General features: G+C 38.1%; 1 protein-coding gene across 2 annotated transcripts in view; it reads left to right on the top strand.

The window, feature by feature from the left end:
- LUZP2 (leucine zipper protein 2) overlaps window positions 1-21,038 on the top strand; it is a 377,051-nt gene that overhangs the window by 192,954 nt on the left and 163,059 nt on the right. For both annotated transcript variants that reach the window (XM_087718962.1, XM_087718968.1), the window contains exons 2-3: window positions 14,308-14,425; window positions 15,898-15,968. In XM_087718962.1, the coding sequence (XP_087575088.1) occupies window positions 14,308-14,425; window positions 15,898-15,968 (189 nt within the window). The remainder of the gene's footprint in view (window positions 1-14,307; window positions 14,426-15,897; window positions 15,969-21,038) is intronic.

The raw sequence follows: 21,038 nt of genomic DNA, 5'->3' as shown, positions 1-21,038 counted from the left end.
CTCCATTATTGTTGTATATGTCCTCTTGTGTATGTTTTGTTTGCATCTTATTCCTAGTAGGTTCTTCAGAAATACTCTTACCATGACTCCCTAATTTCAATATTCCAATACAAAGCCTGGTTCTACCCTGAAAACGACCCCTTTTAATTGTGGTGCCAAGCAGAGATGAGTCCTACCGGTTCGGCCCGGTTCGGTTGAGTAGGTAGTAACTTGGCCTGCCACGCCCCCGAACCTGTTCTATCAGTGTTGCTGTAGGTACCGCCATCTTGTTTTTGCTTCTGCACTTGTGCCGAAGTGTTTTTTTATGTACTGCCCATGTGCATGTACTGCACATCAATTACGTGCATGTGCGAAGTATGCAGCACTGAGCAAGCCAGCAGTAGCATCAGCCAGAACCCACCCTGGTGCCAAGTATTAAGTTGAGGCCACGTGAATGTGAAACATATTTTCTTACATAGTTTTCCTAGGGAACATACATCAGTTCATGAGGATAAGGGACTTCTAAATTGCTTTGAAATAGAAAATGCATTTTTGTTGTTATTGTTTTGGTTTCAGGTGGGGGAATGAGTAAGGCAGTTTTCTAAATTTTGTCTTAAAATTTACTACGTACTTTTAATATACAAAGTGCTGAAACTTACAAGACTGACTCTCCTACAACATTTTCCAGATCAGGGACAGCAATGGAAAGCAATCAATAATACCTTTCTCTGGGGTACAGCTGAAATCCCTTTATCCTTGCAGTGATGATGTATTAGCATTTAAGCCTCTTTAACATTTAGCACTTTGAAGTCTTCAAGGCAAATTTACATAGCATTATAGTAGTTTATATAACTCACATTGATAATCAACTTTTTAACTGACTTGGATTCTTAGAAACTTTCAGTATGAACTGTGTTCTTATAGTATACTGTACGTTTGAGTATATTGTCCCAACATATTGTGCTTTTTCAAAAGGAACTGGACTTTGTTTTTCTTTGAAGACGTTTCACTTCTCATCCACAAAGAATGCTTCTTGGAGGAGAAGCAAAATGTCTTTGGGAAAAACAAAGTCCAGTTGCCTTTTGAAAAAGCACCTTTGGGACAACCATGACCTGAATGACTGAGAATCTCCAGACATTGGAATGTATTATTTACCTCTTAGTTCATACCCCATAATATCACAAAACTATACTACAATAGGATCACCTGATTTCTAGACTCCAAAACTGATGAGTTCTGTCTGAAAGAAATTAAAGACAAAACCTTAGCTTTATACATTTTCCATCAGGATTTCAACAACCTTGGCAATACCATAAAGGTAATGCAATACCTCATTGCCACCTTTATCAGTCCTAGATGGTATGGTACCTTTATCAGTCCTACCTGGTATGGTCTGAATCAGATTCCAGAAGATCCTGCATAGAACTAGAAAGAAATCATTACTAAGAATTCAAGTGTGTTGCTATGGGAGATTTATATCTGTGCAGCAGCTTTGTGGGTTCCTTGCTTAATTTTATAACTCAGCTTCTCAACACTGAGTAACAGTTTTTCTTTTTGTCCTGATTTACAACACCCTGTTCTTATTGTTAAAATTATTTAGGAGCTTTTTTAGTGTTTAATAATCATAAATACTATTGATCCAGAATCATAAATACTGCTAATTGATGCAGACTAACTGAATGATAAGGAACTGTTCCATTAAATATAAAAGAAAGGAAGAAAAATATAGGAAGAAAAATATTGTAGAGTTTTGGGTTCTCTCTGAACCTGATTGTTTGCTGGCAGTCATTTCATTATCTAACTAGGTAAATATCCTCAATGATGTTACAGTGAGGATCACTGGTGATGTTACGTACTGTAGTTGATAATTAAATGTCCACAAGCAAACGAACAACCTCAGAGAGCACCAAAGACTCCACAGTCCAATTCTGAGCTATATTTATTCTCTTTTGTGGGAAAGGACAATATTGTACCAACAGAACAGAATAGGGTTGAAATGTAAAAACCCTGGAGTCCTATTGTATATAAACAGAAAGCAAACCCCACGTTCACTAGCACTGATGAAGTTACCTAGTTGGGTAATGAAATATCTGCATGCAAACAATAGGGCTTAGAGAGCACCAAGGACTCCACAGAATAATATTGCTTAGGAAAGTAATTAAAGACTAAAACTTATAATCTCTTGGTAATATTAAAAGATTGCCTTCTCTCCCAGTGATTTACCAGTAATAAAGCATGGATTTAGAGTGTCCCTGACACTCTAAAGTCATTATTTCTATTTCTTCTGCATTAGAATTAATTAGGTGATGAAGTATACAACCAAATGCATCTTAATTGTCTCAACCAGGTATTTAAAGATGTGTTTGTTTTAATGCTAAGATAACGCATGCACTAAACAAATGTATATAGATGAGATTGAAAAGACCAGTTTTTCTTTTTCCCTTAAGTTCAAACACGTTTTTTCTAGGTTTCCATTCTATTTTTAGTATGCAAGAAATAAATATATTCAACACTGGATTCAAATGCTAATACCTGAGAGAGAGCAATGAGAGAACACAGAGAAAGAGGATTTTATAATGGTAATGAGGCTGCAACTATCCCAACCCTTAACTATCATGTTGAATGTCACTTAAATTCACAATGGAGTGGCTATGGAGGACTCAAATGCAAATGCTAGCATTTACTTCTTTTTCCCCCAAGTTTGAATATAGCCTTACCTCAATATGTTTAGCTTTTTCCTGGAGACTGAGAATGTATAATCTCAGTTGCTTCCACTGACCAGCTGTAGTGATGAAGAATAGCTCTATTAGTCAGACCTACTGCCAAGGAAAAAAACTACCTGGGGTGGATGATAGGTTTGGGGTGGGGAGGAAGAGGCAGCATAAAGAAAGGGGCTCACAAATTTAGAATAGGATAGGCCTATATACTCCATATATAGGGAGTATATAAATGGGACTTGGTGGTCAGAAAGGTCAGCAGTTCAGCAGTTTGAATCCTTTCGCCGCATAATGGAATGAGCTCCCGTTACTTGTTCTGCCAACAGCAGTTTGAAAACATGTAAAAATGCAAGTAGAAAAATAGGAACCACCTTTGGAAGGAAGGTAACAGTGTTCCATGTGCTTTTGGTGTTTAGTCATGCTGGCCACATGACCATGGAGACGTCTTCAGACAGCGCTGGCTCTTCGGCTTTGAAATGGAGATGAGCACCGCCCCCTAGAGTGGGGAATGACTAGGACATATGTGTGAGGAGAACCTTTATCTTTGCCTTTATATACTCCATTAAATCCCCAATGACTTCCCTTGTAACTATGGGCAAGAGAAAAAAGGGAAAAGACTCATTGGCCATCATTTGAACACAATAAAAAAAAGGATTAAAGCAATAAATAAGTAAATATAAGTGTCCTTTCCAACAATTAAATGAACTCTTTTACATCTTGCTTCCAATTGTCAAGCATAGTGTACTTTGACATATTCTTGCTATACCCACACACATACGCATCTACCCACACTCCCATGTTTATATAAATATCTTGGGTTTTGTTCTTTTGAATACAGCAAATCCCTGACTATCATTATATTGAACAAATGTATCCCACACAGACATATGCCTTCTTTATCTCTGTCACCTTCCCATTTTTGTAAAAAACCTATTTGTATTATGCTTCATGCATGTCAAATGATGAAGAACAGTCAAATATCACTATAACAATTTGGTCTTCATTATTTGATGTCTCATCATTTGTGGTTTTGGGTATCTGCAACTGAGGGACCATAGCTTGAAAAACATAAATGTTTTTGTGCATCTGCAGTTTTGGCTTACTTTAACTTTTATGCCTGCACAGAATAGCAGATTAGTTTTCACATATGTGTAAAGTGCATTTATTAACACAGCACAGTAAATCAGGGTGATGCAGTGGTTGCAGTATTGTAGGGTTAGGGTTAACTTACTATGCCTACCACCAGGAGTTTGAACCTGATAGGGTTCAAGGTTGACTCAGCTTTCAAAGGTCAGTAAAATGAGGGTCCAGATTGTTGGGGGTAATAAAGTCATATTGTTAACTGCCTAGGGAGTGCTTTAAAGTACTATGAAGCAGCATAAGCGTTATTACTTATCAACATGACTTTTTGCAGAACTACCCTTGCTTTCTAAAGCAAGTACTTTGGCTAATGATGGAAAGTGCTCATATCATCTGATTCATATTGTTCCACATGGCTCTTTCACTGGCTCTTTCACAATCTCACAGAAGGCTCTCTCAGTTGCACTGCTGAACATTATGGTTGCCTGAAAGTTGGTCATGGCTGTGTTAGGTCACACTTACTCATTTGAAGCTAGCACTAGCATCCAGTCCCACAAGTAAAATTACCACAAGTGTTCCTTGGGCCACATAACATTCAAGGTTTCTCAGTTTCATTATGGAATGCTAACACTGCCTGAGGGCCTCTCAGAGTTATCTCTTGCTCATATCACTGGCTACTAGCATTAGTAGCAGATTGCTTCTGGTTCCCTCCAATCACCATAAGCCATTTCATTCAAAATTAAGTCTACATCTTTGCATTTCTGTGTGAATTCATCAATTCTACTCCACAGGAACAGATTAGCTTCATTCAGATCTATTACATTTCCCTCATTTTCTTAGTCTCGAACCAAACATATCTATTCCATTTCTCGATTCATACACTTTGTATAATTTTTTTTAAAAAAAAATTAATTCATGGTTATAGGCTGCTTCAAAAGCAGATGAATCTTAAGTGGCATTCACTCCAGTAAATAAACAGAAATATATTAAAGCAATAAATAAGAATACCATGGTCAAAACCAAGTAATACCAATAATGTTCTATTAGTCTCACAAAGGAATAATGCTTTCTGTAACAATATCTGCTTAAAGGTGGAAATAACAATTTTCTCAGTCTCCAAAGGCCTTCTGAAATAGCTAGGTATGTGTTTTTTGATTTGAATTTTAATAAAGTTGATCCAACTGAGTCCTCTTGCATATCAAATCTCAAACTGCCATAGTTTATGATCATCAGCAGATGATCTTATAAGTATTATCCTCTGTCCTTGTTTAATCCTTTAAAACATGGTTTTGGTGAATTAAGACTTTTACATAATGCTCTTCAGTAATATATAAAATGGTTGTATTGATTTTAGCCATTACCACTGGCAATGCATATGCTGAATTCCCTTTTAATGATAAGGAACATATTGGTCAATTCTGGGGAATTTGGTTAATATAAAAGGTAAAGGTAAAGGTTCTCCTCACACATATTTGCTAGTCATTCCTGACTCTAGGGGGCAGTACTCATCTCCATTTCAAAGCCGAAGAGCCAGCGCTATCTGAAGACGTCTCTGTGGTCATGTGGCCAGCATGACTAAATGCTAATGGCACATGAAACACTGTTATCTTCCCACCAAAGGTGGTTCCTATTTTTTTTCTACTTGCATTTTTACATGCTTTCAAACTGCTAGATTGGCAGAAGCTGGGACAAGTAACAAGCGCTCACTCTGTTATGCGGCGCTGGGAATTTGAACCACTGAACTGCTGACCTTTCTGATTGACAAGCTCAGCGTCTTAGCCACTGAGCCATCACATCCGTCGTGGGTAATATACCACACATGAAATTCAAGCCCAATTTTACTGATTGTACTTATAGTACATGATTCTGTATAAGATAAAGTCTCTACATAAGAGGTTATTTTGAAAATCATTTTACTATTGTCCCCTCAATCATTATTGTAATATAAAGTCTACACTCTTCCCAGTTAATTGTAGAGTTAAATTTTACATGTTCATAGAGAAGTATATTTAACACATATTGATATATAAAGGGATTTTGAGAAGACAATTATAATAAATATGATATAAACATATGCAATTGTCTTATATTAGGTCTGTTCCTTTCTCCAAACTACTATTCACTCCTCTATTTCACACATGGTAATAAGATTTGTGGGTTTTCCCCTTCCTTCAGCTTTTCAACCACCATAGTGAAATCTTAAAGTTAGAATCTATATTTTCTGCATCTACTATTTCCTCTGGAATTTGATTTCAGAACAATGAGTCACATTTAAAAAAAATGTAGAAAATGTTGTGCTAATAATGGTTGGCATGCAGTTTGATCTTGTTCCATAAAGAAAACTATAGTTCATAAGTTCACACAATGATTCATGTCTGCAGCACTGGAAACATGAGGAATAATGCTATTAAAAGCACAAATGAAGACAATTTTTCGGTGTCTTGTCATTTCAGGTATAAAGAAAATAAAGTAGAATTGTTCTGAATTTTGACAGTTTGGTTTCAAACATGTATCAAAATATAAAGTAACATTTGGCAAATTGTCCTTCCATGATACAAAGGTCTTTTCAATAGCATAAGCTTCTGTGGTAGTTTGTGTTGGGACTCTAAATAATACTTTAGTTTGCAAGCCCTCTTTTCATTCTCCATTATTTCACTATTTGTTTTGAAGATGCAGCTTCAGAAAAGTTGACTTATTGCATATTTTATTCCATTAACTACTAAAATAAAGGAAAAAATTATTGCTTTGTTTCCTACTTTTTCCAAATAAGATACAGGGTTATCTTCCTTCTTTAATAAACTTTATTTATATTCCTTTTCAATTGTGGGTAGGACTTTACACTTCTGTACAAGAATATATGCAACGTTTTGAATTTTAATTATTTCAAGTTCAAAATATCTCATCTGGGATCCAAATTGTCCCATTTTGAATGCTAAACACTTGTTCTGAATGTGAAACAAGATGGTCTGAGAAATAAAGGGTAATACTCCAAGTCAAAGACAAGAGATTCTCTAACTCAAATTGAGCTGTTTTTCACAGCATTCCTGAGTCAGAGTAAGTCAAATTTGAAGTGGTTTTAATTAGAAATTCCTTATAAATTCTACATCTGTCTCTGACCACTGTTGACTATTTTGGTTTGCTCATACATCTGTGCTTTGCTAGATATAGGTTCCAATGAATTAACTGCAAGATTCCAATTTGGGTTAGTTTAATATTTTAGTTTCAATCTTCATTTCTCTAATGTAAACAATCAGCAGTTCATATATTTTTTTTCTATTCATTTTATAATATGAATCATGAAACTTGTGTCAGAATAAATACCTTCCTCTTTTATGTACCACAAATAGTTTGACTATCATTTCATTTCCTAAGAACCTTCTAGGCTTGTTCAATATTAATTTTATTCCTTGCTTCTTAGTGACAATTTCACCATAATGTTTTCCAAAGTCCATAATTCACCTGTGTATGACTGAAGATGGGAAAGGGGTTTCAAAACAACAGTGGGGTTTTGATTATGCAACCTCATGATCAAAGTCCCACTCCTTCAAAGTGTATCCACAATTTTGAAGGGTTTTTTATTATACCACTACCACTTCTTGCAAACGATCCTGTATCTAAGAGTAAGTAACCCGAAGCTGTCAGATTAATTTCAACAGTTCTGGACTTGATTTCAAAACTTGTTTTGCAAATGTTCATTGCAAAGTGCTAGTGAAGAAATCTCTGTCACTTTCCTAAACTGTTGTTTGGAAGACAAAACGGATGATACTGGCTTTTGTGTCTGGCCTTCTCCTGCTGTAGCCACCTGTTCCACACCAAAGCATGCTGAGTCAAAGATACTTTACGGAATTTATTAACAGACAGACAGGTCCTTGGCAGCAAACCAGCACAGACAAGCCTTGGCAGCAATCCAGCACAGACAAGCCTTGGCAGCAATCCAGCCTGCTAAGCTACTTCTCCAACATTAGTTAATGCGTTGACTCCTGCAATAGGGGCGTGTGCACAAGCATTCCTTTTATAGTCTTGAGAGGAGCCTAATTACCACCAGCTGAGTGCAATTACCTCCTGTAACTCGCAACTGTTCCTTACGCCTATTAGCTCTCCGGTGCCGGGCATCTAGGAACAACTCCCTTGGCTCCTCCCCACTGCTGATGTCTGGATCACACTCCATTGTCTCCTCCCCACTGGTTCAAGGCTCAGGCGCCTCCTGGTGGCCAACAGCCTCTCTGCACCCTGCTCAGAGTCAGAACCCTGTCCAGGGTCCTCCACATCCTCCAAAGCCGACTCATAGGGCCCCTCGCTGTCGGAGTCTGATAGCAGCTCCAACAGTTCCTGCTGGGCCACAACAGCCACCTATCATTTATTACAACACATTGTATCTGTAAGCATACACTGCTTAATACAAATAAGACTTTTTTTTACTTGTAGTGCAATTGAATATGGCATGCTAAGATCAATAATGTGGACAAGTAATTCACGACAGCTGATCTAATCTCCCTGAAGAATCTCTGATAAGCTTTCGGACAATTCCAAATTCCATGGATGGTATGAAGAAAAATACGTATCATAGAACCAGAAAACTATTGAAATTGGTTGAATAAATACCCCCCCCCTGCTAAAATGACTAATAGATGCAAGCAAAGGTTTTTTACACTAGTCCTGTATGGGTACTTACACCAAGAAACATGAAAGAAGAAGTGCAAAAAGAAAAGTTCAGAAAGATCTTGTGTTTACTGAAACTGAGGCAATCATTTATAAGCATTTTTTACGGGTCACGTACTAGGAAAATGGCATGGAGTCTCACAGCATCAAGGATTTTAATGGTTTATTACTGATGCTCTCTGAGGCATAAACAAGAACTAGCATTGTGATGGAAATAGCCAGCTGTGAAGTTTTGCTGTAGAAAAAATATCTTATTCTTTTCTAATGGCTGTTTAATGTTTACCAATGGATACCGTTAAAAAATAGCTAGTAGTTTGCTTGTTGCTTTTATGCTAGTTGAAGGATCAAATATTATTTTAGCTATGTTTATCTGGGGATATAAATTAAATGGACAGCTACAAAAGACATTTTGCATCAACAAAACTCTAGAAACATCATTCCAAAGGCATTGGCATCGATCAGTCTCAAAAGACTATGGTATCGTGCTCTGGAAACAGGTAAACCTGGAGTGTCCTCTCTATAGCACGAGGCCTGGGTAGATTAATATGGAGGATAGACTGTTACCCAAGCAGCAGATTCTCCCACTCCACATCACTGAAATAGTCCAATGGAATGGCAGAGCCGATATGATTGGTTCCAGCTGTGTCACAGGTGTTAGAGCCGAGGTGGTACAGTGGTTAGGGTGCAGTACTGCAGGCCACTTCAGCTGACTGTTATCTGCAGTTCAGCAGTTCTAATCTCACCAACTCAAGGTTGACTCAGCCTTCCATCCTTCTGAGGTGGGTGAAATGAGACCCAGACTGTGGGAGCGATATGGTGACTCTGTAAACCACTTAGAGAGAACTGAAAGCCCTATGAAGCGGTATATAAGTCTAACTGCTATTGCTATTACCAGAACATGGTTATACACAGTCACAAACTGCTTCCAGGACTCCGCTCTGGATTTTGTCTCAAAGTTAACTCCTGAAGTCTTTTCCAGTAATGGATATAGCCACAAGTCAGTGGAGGTTTGTAATCAGAGTTTCCCTTGTCTTAGAAGATGGTTCTGCCGCTTTATCTGATTGTTGGGGGCAATATGCTGACTCTCTGTAAACCGCTTAGAGAGGCCTGAAAGGCCTATGAAGCGGTATATAAGTCTACTGCTATATTGCTATTATCTGCCATTGGGGGGTGGTGGTAAAGCTCTTTTCTGCCTTCAAAACTGTTGATCATTTTCTCCTGTAACCCTGGAAAGCCAGGCCAGCTGGACCAAGGTTTTTTAAGGAGGTGTTACTCCTCTGTCATTCACCCTTTGTCCTGGCTTGTGACAGGCAGAGCCTGGCTTCCCAAATGTTGGGCCCAGGATGGCGGGTTTTATTCCAAAGGAAATCTTTGAATAAGAGTAAGAACACATAAGTTGAATTAGAGGTCTCTGAAAATCTTTGAAGAAATTTGAAATGAATCATAGATCTGGTGGTTTTTCTGCTACTGTTAAGCTTGCTAAAGACAATACACAATATTATAACTCTACCTCCATATATCAAGAGAGCACAAGGAAGATTCTGAATGAAGTTATAGTCGTTATTGTTGATAAGTATCTGGTCAATTTTATCATCTTATGAAATGCTTTGCCCCCAGAAATATGGTGGGGGGGGATACTAGTGCTAATACTGCGTTGAACTTCATTCACTCTCTCGGCCCTCAATTTCCTTAATGTAGCCCACATAAGCCTTAAGCTTTATTAGATCTTGTGCTAATGGAATGTTATACTTGATGCAACATGTCTAGTGTGCATATGTGCATGTGTGAATGTGAGAGAGAAAACAGGCAGGATGGCCTTTTTTTGCAACCTTGACCATTTTGATACACACACCACAGACACTGCTGCTTCCATGTTGATCTACTAATACAATTAATAATGCAGTTTAACTTAGCTTTCATAATTTTGAACATTGCCCAGATAAGCTCTTGGGTCAAACTCTACTTCTCTATTCTTCATAATTGGGGCAGACTTAAGTCTTCTAATGATGAGTGGATGAGTGCTATGCTAACTATCACAAGTACTGGTTTAAATGTTTATAGTAATAATAGAGGAAGGCAAGGCTACAAATGCCAATTCTTCTCCGGTAGCCTCTTTATCTACAATATAACATAGTATCTTCCTCTGGAAAACTGATTCTGCTTCTTGGGTTAATTAACAAACACATAATATTACTGTCTGTCCAAAACCTGACACAACTGAATCCTGTAAGTAATAAGGAAATCCCTCTACAGGAGAGGCCAAGCTTACCAATCAGCTATGGCAGGTTTCCTGGCCTCTATGGAACCCCAATCAACAGTGACAGCAAAGCTGTAATGCCCCATATGGGCAAGTCAACATTTTTTCTTCCAATTCCTTGTTTCACGAGAAGTCAAGCTTTAGCAATGTGATTTGTTAAGGTTGACACCTTGCTAAAATGGTGATAAGGACTCCTGTTCATAAGAGACCAAACTTCCCAACTAGTTATACCAATCCTGCTTGACATGACAGAAAGGACAGTGATCAGAAAAGCAAACTACACCACCCTACAAGAACATATCAATTTTATTTTTCATTCATTCACAAATCCCAGGAAGGCAAACAGAAAAAGAACATTTTTACTATCTCTTTGAAGAATGCCTATACTAAAACAATATTGGAAAAAACCCTTTGGAAATATTCAGTGGAAACCTGGCATTGACCTTGGCAATAAACTCCTCTTAAAGTTTATTCTCCCTACTATTTTCATCCTATTCTGTAAAAAGTGAAATAGCTGCATATGAATAAATCTTTTTTTAATTCAAATCTTGTAGTGATTCAGATCAGATCAATTGACTCTTGATTTTCAAATAATAAATTCAAACTGACTCATGCCTCTTTGAAACTTAAATTGGCATTGAAACACAATTGATTTATACTGCCCCAATATGTAGCTTCCACCTGAATTATCAAGTCTTTGGTTACCAGATCAGAACTCTGCAGTCATTCATATTCTAACAAAAATTCTTTAAATAGTAAACTGTTGTGGCCCAGCAGGATCAGGTTGAGCTGCTGATGGACTTGGATAGTGAGGAACCATATGAGTCTGCCCTGGACAATGTGGAGGACTCTGGGCAGGGTTCAGACTCAGAGCAGGGACCAGAGAGGCTGGTTGGCCACCAGGTGGCACCTGAGGCATGGAGCAGTGGGGAGGATCAAAGGCAGTTTGTCCCTGATGCTAGATTGAGAAAGGCTGAGAAACGGAAGCAGCAACTCTGTAGGCAGACTTACAGAAGATGATTAATCACAGGTGGTTGGCCCCTCCCAAGAGAGATTATAGATGAGGTATTGGGAGGGGACATTTGCAGGAAAAAAACGTTCAAATTAGTAGTTAAGGAAATCTATCTGTGTATTCTAGTCGTGTCTGTTCATTTGGACTATCTGCGTTGCTTCGTTTGAACTATCTGGGTTGCTGCAGAGTTACTCTATTGAACGTGGGTTGCCTGGGCCCTCAGCCAAAGGATTCGTTATCTCAGTAATTGAACAGTGGCAAACAGCCAAGCCTGTGTTCTGGTTTATTCACAGGCCAGGGGGTCAGAACAATAAACTTAGTAAAGAATCAGAAAAAACTCTGGGAATTTCTATGGTTCAGTAAAGGCTGACTTCTGAGCAAAAATCTAGACCTGGAAAGTGACAGATGATAGGACACCGAGCAAAAGAGCTAATTTCATTACCTGGTTCAATGCATTCAACATTGTCTGAGGTCCAAGGAATCTGATATTACTTCCAAAATTTTGCTCCACCTCTCCTTCCTGCCAAGGGTATTTCCAGGAATATACATGGCCACCGATGACCATGATGTTACTTGTACGAACTCCTTTTCACAGATGAATATTATGTTACTTGTTAACAGTTGTTTTCATTGCCAAAGAAATACATTTTAGCAGTAAATGTTATTTTATTCCTACGGTTACACAGGTGCTTTTTCAAGAAGCAAAGAATTTAAATCCTTCTATTCTCCACCATCCAATCAGAGCTGAAAAAGCTTCTTGAATGAGAAGTGAAATGTTTTCAAAGAAAAACAAGAAAGTCCAGTTGCCTCTTGAAAAAGCATCTTTGGGACAACCATGACTGGTTACTATACTGCTTCATAAAAGTTTAAAAATATAAAGCTGAAAAACTCTTATTAGTGTTGATGAACTTCTTGTCTGTTTTATTATAGTATACATATAACAAATCAGCAGTTGTAAAACCAGGGAATAATGCAAGAACAATGATTGAAATAGTTTTCTTATATTTCACAATTGAAGTAAACTTTATGTCTATTAAATAGCAAAAATACATTGACAGCTAGGAGTGTGATAAGATTGAAATTGCCTAGTGACATCATTGCTTAAGTCTATTAATTCATGAATAAGCAACTTTAGATTGGAGATAATAAGTTCTTTTTTCTTGTCACTGGTTCAGAATTTATTGTCTGCTTCAGCTCTGATGACAGAAGGAATAATTTATTGCCTTTCCAGATTGCATCAGCATGCAAGTTTTCCTCTACTCTCTGGTTACTTCATATTTTATCACTGATGCTTTGGAATCCACAAAAGAGTGCATTGTTTGATACTTATTTCTTTCATATAATTGCAGTAATATCATTCAATTACATTCAGAGGAAATAGTTTTCAATTCTGCAGCACAAAGGATATTTTAACAATCCATTCACCCTTTGTGCCAACTTTCCCCCTCAAACTATTAAATCCTCATCCTGATCCTCACCAATCATCATCATCCCTATTTTTCTCTTCTGGATATTGACTCCAAACTCAGAACTGAATTGTGCTAATTTTCCTCTTTTAATGTATCTTTGCTATTGATTTCTTTTCCAGAGAAAAAGGATAGTCTCGGGAAATGTGTGTGTATAAAACAGCAAGAGAGTAGTAATATTAAATAGCAAAGAGTACATTAGACAGCTGAGCTGAATACTTTTCCCAATATATTTTTTTTCATTTCTTTATTTTCAATATGAAAGTCACCCCAAAAGGTAACATTTGTCAAATTTAAAATATTGCCCGACAGATGCTGGTTAGAATAAGCAGATTTTTATTGAAAATGTGTTCTGACCCCCTCCTCCTCCAGTAACGAAAGCCAAGACAAGCTTAAGTGGAATGTACTTTAATAGCAAGAAACCAACACCTCGGTGGCTGAAAGCCAAGCATAACAAACAGATAAGGACTTTGGCAGCAACTCACACAAACCTTGGCAGCAATCCAGCCTGCCAAGTTAGTTACAAAAGTTCTCTTTAGTCAATGCATTGACTTCTGCAAGAGGGGTGTGTGCACAAGCAGCCTTTTTATAGTCTGGAGAGGAGCCTAATGACCACCAGCTGAGTGCAATTACCTCCTGTACTTGTGTAACTGTTCCTGACACCTATTAGCTCTTCGATTCTGGGCATCCAGGAACAACTCACTGCTGGCTTCTGGATCACTCTCCCTTGTCTCCTCCCCACTGATCCAAGGCTCAGGCGCCACCTGGTGGCCAAGCAGTCTTTCTGCACCCTGCTCAGAGTTGGAACCCTGTCCAGGGTCCTTCACATCCTCCAGAGCCGACTCACAGGGCCCCTCGCTGTCAGAGTCTGGTGGCAGCTCCAATGGCTCCTGCTGGGCCACAACAAAAATGGTACTTTACAAAAGCCTAACAGATAATAAGGCTGCTATCCAAATACATGAGAATTAGGCTATTGATGTTTAGATCATGGACTAAAAACAAAAATAACAAATAATCCTCATTTTGGTCAGTAAAGAACTGAGGACTGCAGTAATCAAACCAAGGTGTAATTCCAGTTGTATTTGTGCTGCTTCAGTTATTTTGAGACAATCTCAGTGCTGTTTTTTAATGTGTTAGACAGGGCTATGAAGAGCTGGAAAGACAACTTAAAGAAGTCTTTAAGGAAAGAAGCAACATACTTCGCCAGCTGTCGAAGACATCCAAAGAGCTGGAGGGAATTAAAGTAAACCTTCAGGTCAGAATTTATGTCTTTCCTCCTGTTCTACCATAGCTGTAAAATGCATTTGATATTAGCTCTGTGATATTACTTATTTGGCTCACATAAGTATAAAATGTGGACATGGGATGTGGTCAAATTGCTTTTCCTGACTTTCCTCTTCACTGTGGGGTTCTTCTGAAGTGTCAGTAGAAATGCCTGTATGATCTGTAATTCTGTCTTCTTGGATGGACTTATGGCATGAAACCTTTTTTGACCATATTAAAGCATGCATAACTTACTTCCCTTCAGACCCTTCTCCACAAGAGACAGTGGTGAAAAGCATTTTGAATGGGAGGTTGCCTATTCATTCACATCAGCTCCCCCTTTCAACCCTTCTATAGAATTGTGTAATCTTTTAAAGTGAATATTAATATAATAGAGCCAAGATGGCTCAGTGATTAGAGTGCAGTACTGCAGGCTACTTCAACTGATTGCTAGCTGCAGTTCGGCAGTTCAAATCTCACCAGGCTCAAGGTTGACTCAGCCTTCCATCCTTCCGAGGTTGGTAAAATGAGGTCCTAGATTGTTGGGGGCAATTTGTTGATTCTGTAAATTGCTTAGAGAGGGCTATAAAAACAGTATGAAGCAGTACATAAGTCTAAGTGCCATTGCTATAATAATAGTAGATGTTTTCAAGATTTAGAAGGCAAAATAACTTTGATCCTTCAGTTTTCTTTTCTAATTATTGTTCCTTTCTGAACACCAGCAGCATTCTTTTTTTAAAAAAACAACTCCTAAATGTGATATGCTCAGTTCCCAATTCCTCTTACCAATTAAACTTCTTGCAGAGAATGGATCATTTAGAGAAGACTTATGTGGCCCTTCCTCCATTTGTGGTTTAGTGATGAATGAAAGTCAAAGAAATGAAGAAGACAGGAAGCCAAAGATAAAATCACTTTTAATATTTCATTTTTCATTCTTACTCTGCTTGCTCTGTGAAAAAAAATAAAGGCATATGAGTTGAAGAACCAAGGTCTTATTTTCTGTCTTAAATCCAACTGGTAGTGTAAAAAGTACGACATAATATTAGTCTGGGGAAAAAGTGTATCATAATATTAGGCTGGAAACCATGATTAGCCCCACCCAAGCATGATGATAACAACTAAACTTTTGCCTAATTTATTTATTCAATTTCTTGAGCTACCCATCTCAGTTAATTACTCTTGGTAGTTTATAATTATATTGTGTATATTGATATTTGAATGAATTTCATGTTCAGATTCATGTTAAATCAACTTCTGCCTTATGAACCACCCAATTTATTTGAGTGTGCTGTTAAGTCTCGGCAATAGAAGAACAAAGTTGTACTTTACTTTCTTTTCTGTCATAAATGTGCTGTATTTTTCACATACAGTGGTTAATACAAAAAAATCAAAATGAATAATTTTAGTGGTGAAAATTTTAAGGGATCTCCTTGGTAACACCTGGTTTCTTCTTTTTGTTATCAGTCTTTGAAAAATGATGAGGCATCAGCAAAAAGCGATGTACAAAAACTCTTGGAATTAGGCCAGAAACAAAGGTATGATTCAGCATTTATTTGCCCTAACTATTATATTTTCTCACATAAACAGAAAACAATGATGAATTCTTACCTTGTTAAGCCAGTCAGCAAACCAAGACATTCACATAAGAAATGGATCATAAAAATTCACAATCTGATCTGAAACACTAGTTTCATGTTTTGAAGTTAAAAGCCGGGTGGAGGGGGAGACCTCTTGCAAATAGTAAAGTTAACAAGAAAAAGCAAGATCTGGATCTTTTTGTTGAACCAATTTTCTGCATGGGAAGTTACTTCTATGATATACTCTATTCCATTTGGGAAAAAAATATTTTCATTTTGCTTGCAAAGACGTCCTAGAAAAAAGACTCTTCAACTCTGAAGTCTCAATTTGTTAAAGCTAATCAGAAACTTTATTTGAATGCATATCTTCAGGTTTATTTTATGACAATTTCCCAGTGATGGATTTTTTTTAGACTGTCTGGCAGATAAAATCTACAGTGGTTCTTCTCAAACTTTTAAAGCTGATAGATGCCAAAGGTCAGAATGAAGCAATGAGCAGGAAAGAAAGAGCAAATGTCTATATTTTATAATAAGACACAGGATTTAGAGGAGCCCAGTAAGGAACCCGTTTCTTTTATTAAGAAATCCAGATAAATATATCACAACTATACATTTATAATTTCTAAATATATTTCAATTCAAAAATATCCATAGACCATGTTTACCAACTCAACATATAAGCTGCAAGATGAAGTAAGGTTTTTTAAAAAAAACTTCTAATTGTGGGGAGTCATATGCAGACATTGATTCAAAGCAATTAATACAGAAAGGAGATAGTAAGTCCAGGCTCATTACATTTCACAGCTTCTAGACTTTTCCACTGTTTCTCGCATATTTAGAATCACTGAACAACAAATATTTTGCTCTCTGAATACTTTGGGGTGTATCTTATAGATTTTTGGCTAATACATTTTTACACAGTGGCAAAATACACCTTTCAGTACCTGCTGACTATTCTGCATACATGAAAGAAACACACAGAATCATGGAATTGTTATTGAAGCACATGCAGTAGACCAAGTACAATTTTTACTACCAGTTCAGGTGAACTGGTCTGGACTGGTAGCATTTCACCCCTGCTGTTGAGGCATCAAACATATCAAAAGAAAAAGATAGAGCAAGGAGATGAATTTTAAGAACCCCCATCTGGGGAAAGTAAAAAAAATAATGCTATGCACACTTGCGCTTCCGCACACTTTTCAAATAGTGTCAGGATTGATAAGGGAAGATTTTCAATCCATTTAAAATTTATGAAACATATTGTCTGACTTACAACAAAGTATTGCAATTTGAGTCTCTCTTCTAAAGTGTTGGCTATTCCCCTCAGCTTATCTTCTGATTCTCCAAACTAATGCAATTAAAACCATAAAGCAAATAATGCCAATATAAGCACTTTCTTAAATAATTCCTGGATTTCAGAGCCTTTTTGCTTCAAAAGACACACATTTTAAAATGTGCCTAGCAATTCAAAAGAGTAAGGCACAAAATTGCCCTGTAATTCATGCAAAGAACAATCCAACAATCCATTGATGCAAAGAAACAATGTTCAATAGTTAAACAACCTAACTGTATGTCCATCAGCATAAAGGAACCTATCAGATAAAATCTGAACCTCAATGCATTATCTTCTCTACCCTGCAATAAATTTTCCAAAACAACTAAAAAACATTTCCCCACTTTATTTATTGAAAAAAACTAGGTCTCTGAAATTATTCCATTGAACCTAATTGGCAATGTACATGATAGCTTTTACATTTAATATGTAGCTCTTCCTTTCAAAATGTTCTGTTATTATTAGAATTGTGATTCCTTAGCAGCACTTCTGTATTAATATATTAAGACATGGTGGAAATTAAGACTCTACAACAGCAGTTCCTAAACTTTGTAGTTCCATGGACTGGCAGCGATGGTGGAGACAGAGGAGAAGGGATGGTTGTGTTTGCGTGGTCTCCATTTGGGCAGAAAGAGCTTAATGTCCTCATCAGCTGCATGCATGGCCCAATTCCCAATATGCCACAGGCCTAGTAGCAGGCTACAACTTGGGGATTTGGAACCCCTCTCTACCGGTAGCATTATTCAGTGACCAATTGAAGTTTCAAAGATGCCGAATAAAGATTTGCAACTAGTCCTTGTAGTTGCAGCTGTTGCAGTGTAGTTACAGATGCATGTTCATCATTCATCACTTGGCAACTGGCTCACAATTATAACAGTGGCAACAGTCCATGATTAAAGTTTGTGACCTGATTTGCCAGCTTCTGACAAGCAAACTCAATGGAGAAGCCAGCAGGAGGTTGCAAATGGTAATCACATGACAGTGAGATTTTGCAATCTTGCAGGATTTACCTGACAATTGGAACTGGAACTGTTGCAATTGCTGCCATAAGTCAGTGAGGTCACATGACTTTTCACTTTAGGACTGTGTTGCTGATCCCAATTATGGAAATTAATGAGAGACTACCTGCTTCTAATCTCTTATTCTTGATAGTTTTGCATCTGGGTTCTAATGCCATCCATTGGCTGATGTAAACAGATGAATACCATTGCCCAAGAAAATACTGCAGATGTGTGCAAGCTGAAGATCATCAATCAGTGGAAGATTTTCATATTTGCATGTTCTTGTTTAACCTGTTTTCATCACTGGTTACCCTGCCTCCAAGAATTTCTAAGAAATAGGCTTTTGTTTTTCCACTTCATGCTTTTTTTCCAAGCCTAGGTCAGGCTGAGTTTATTTTATTTCTTTAGAAAATTTATTTGCTTCCCTTCTCATATCCAATGACTCTAAAACAAAAAAGACACTAAAATCAACAGTAATGCACAGTAAAATCATTGATAATTACAAAACATTAAAACCAGGAAAGGTGGGGGTTGGACACATAGCAGGTGAGGAGTTGGGATTAGGTTTTAATTAATCAACCACCTCCAGTATGAAATTCGGTTCCACCACAAAAGCGCGTAGGACAAAATCGCGCTCGACAAAAGCGCGCTGTGACGTCATCACAGCGCGACGAAAAAGATCGAAAAAATGTAAAAATAAAGCTAAAACCTTCCCCTAACCCCCCCAAACCTAACCCTAACCCTAACCCTAACCCTAACCCTAACTCTTAACCTAACCCTAAACCTAACCCTAAACCTAACCGTTAAAGTAACGAAAAACGTAACGCTAACCCTTATCCTAACCCTAACGCTAACGCTAACGCTCTAAAGCTAACCCTAACCCTTAACCTAACCCTAACCCTAACCCTAACCCTAACCCTTACCTTTATGTGAATCGGCTTGCTTTAATTTAATTTTTATTAATTTTTATTTGAATTTTTCGATCTTTTTCGTCGCGCTGTGATGACGTCAAAGGCGCGATTTTGTCGATCGCGCTTTTGCCGTCCGCGCTTTTGACGGGTCACGTGAAATTCCCCCATTGGGTCTTCAAGACAGAGGTGGTATTCAGCAGGTTCTGACCAGTTCTGGAAAACTGGTAGCAGAAATTTTGAGTAATTCAGAGAACTGGTAAATACCACCTCTGACTGTCCCCGCCACCATCTATTGTCTGCCTCCTAAGTCCCAGATGATAGGAGGAAATGGGAATTTTGCAGTAACCTTCCCCTGGAGAAGAGTGAGAATGAAGATTTTACAGTATCCTTTCCCTGCCACGCCTACCAAGCCATGCCCACCAAGCCATGCCATGACCATCAAGCCATGCCCACAAAACTGGTAGTATTTTTTTTAATCCCACCACTGCTTCAAACTCTCTGGCATAGCCAGGTCTTAAGGCACTCTCAAAACATCAGGATGATAAGAGACAATCTCACCAGAGAGTAAGATGTTCCAGAGGGCAGAAGCCATGGCAGAGAAGGCTTCTTGGAGCCTGCCAGCTGAAACTTCTTGGCTGATGGAATCCTCAGCATGCTCCCTTTGCCAGCATGGTGGTGTGGGCCAGTCCCATTAGGGTGAGACCTTAAGAAGCATGGACTCATGCCATGCAGGGTTTTCAGGAGCATTTGCTGAAGCCAACCAGCCTGGAGGATGAAAGGTTTTCTGTCTTCTTTGCTAGTGTAAACCCCTTAAAAGAAGCTATAGCAATAGCACTTAGACTTATATACCGCTTCATAGAGTTTCTACAGCCCTCTAAGCAGTTTACAGAGTCAGCATGTTGTCCCAAACAATCTGAGTCATCATTTTGCCCACATCAGAAGGATGGAAGGCTGAGTCAATCTTGAGCCTAGTGAGATTTGATCTGCCAAATTGCAGGCAGCTGGCAGCAGGACTAGCCTGCAGTACTGCATTCTAACCATGGCTCATAAGATTGAGAATTTCTCAGAAGACTGAGAAAGGCTCCAAAACAAACTGAAATGGATCAGCATGGTCACATATCAGAAGTGACAGGGTCTCATTCACTTCATGAAGAAGCTTTGAGAGGCTACTATGCTTGAAGCATCATCCAACTGAAACGTAACACAGTTGTCCAAGACTAGCTTTTTAGTGACACTTCTTAGAGAAAATACCCAGTTCTTAGGAGTGTTATTGAGTCAATTAAGTTTGTTTTGAGAAATTTCTACAAAACTTCTACCTTTGCTGTCACCAATCCATTTTCCATTATCCCCATATTAGCCCAGGATCTAGCTCTTTTCTTCCTGTTTCCACAAACTCAAATCCAGCCTTCCCTGTACAGGAATCCTTCTTTTTTTCTTTGACATCCAACTTAGCATCCACTCTTCCTTTTTCATTGCCTTCTAAGATCCAGCTTTCCTACTGATTATTGTAGGGATAGACAGTGAAGAAGATTTAGGAGGGGAAGATGTAGGCATGATTATGTGTAGGTTCTGAGTAGGAATGGGTGTCTGTTCATTTGCATAAAATGTTGGATTTGGAGCATGGTGAATGAAAAATGAAGATCTCTCTTGGCTATGAACCCATTAGGTACATTTGGATAGGACATTCTTTACCAGCTTTTATCCACCTCACCTAAGATGGTTGAAATAGAATGAAAGGGATTCCCCCATGCTGTATATGGCACTTTGCATTATGAAGAAAAAG

Source organism: Thamnophis sirtalis, unplaced genomic scaffold (assembly GCF_051295495.1).
Source record: "Thamnophis sirtalis isolate CommonGarterSnake01/CBP01778 unplaced genomic scaffold, rThaSir2_p1.2 scaffold_1, whole genome shotgun sequence".
NCBI lineage: Eukaryota > Metazoa > Chordata > Lepidosauria > Squamata > Natricidae > Thamnophis > Thamnophis sirtalis.
The sequence above is the reverse complement of the archived record's forward strand: the minus strand, read 5'-3'. Positions and strand labels throughout refer to the sequence as shown.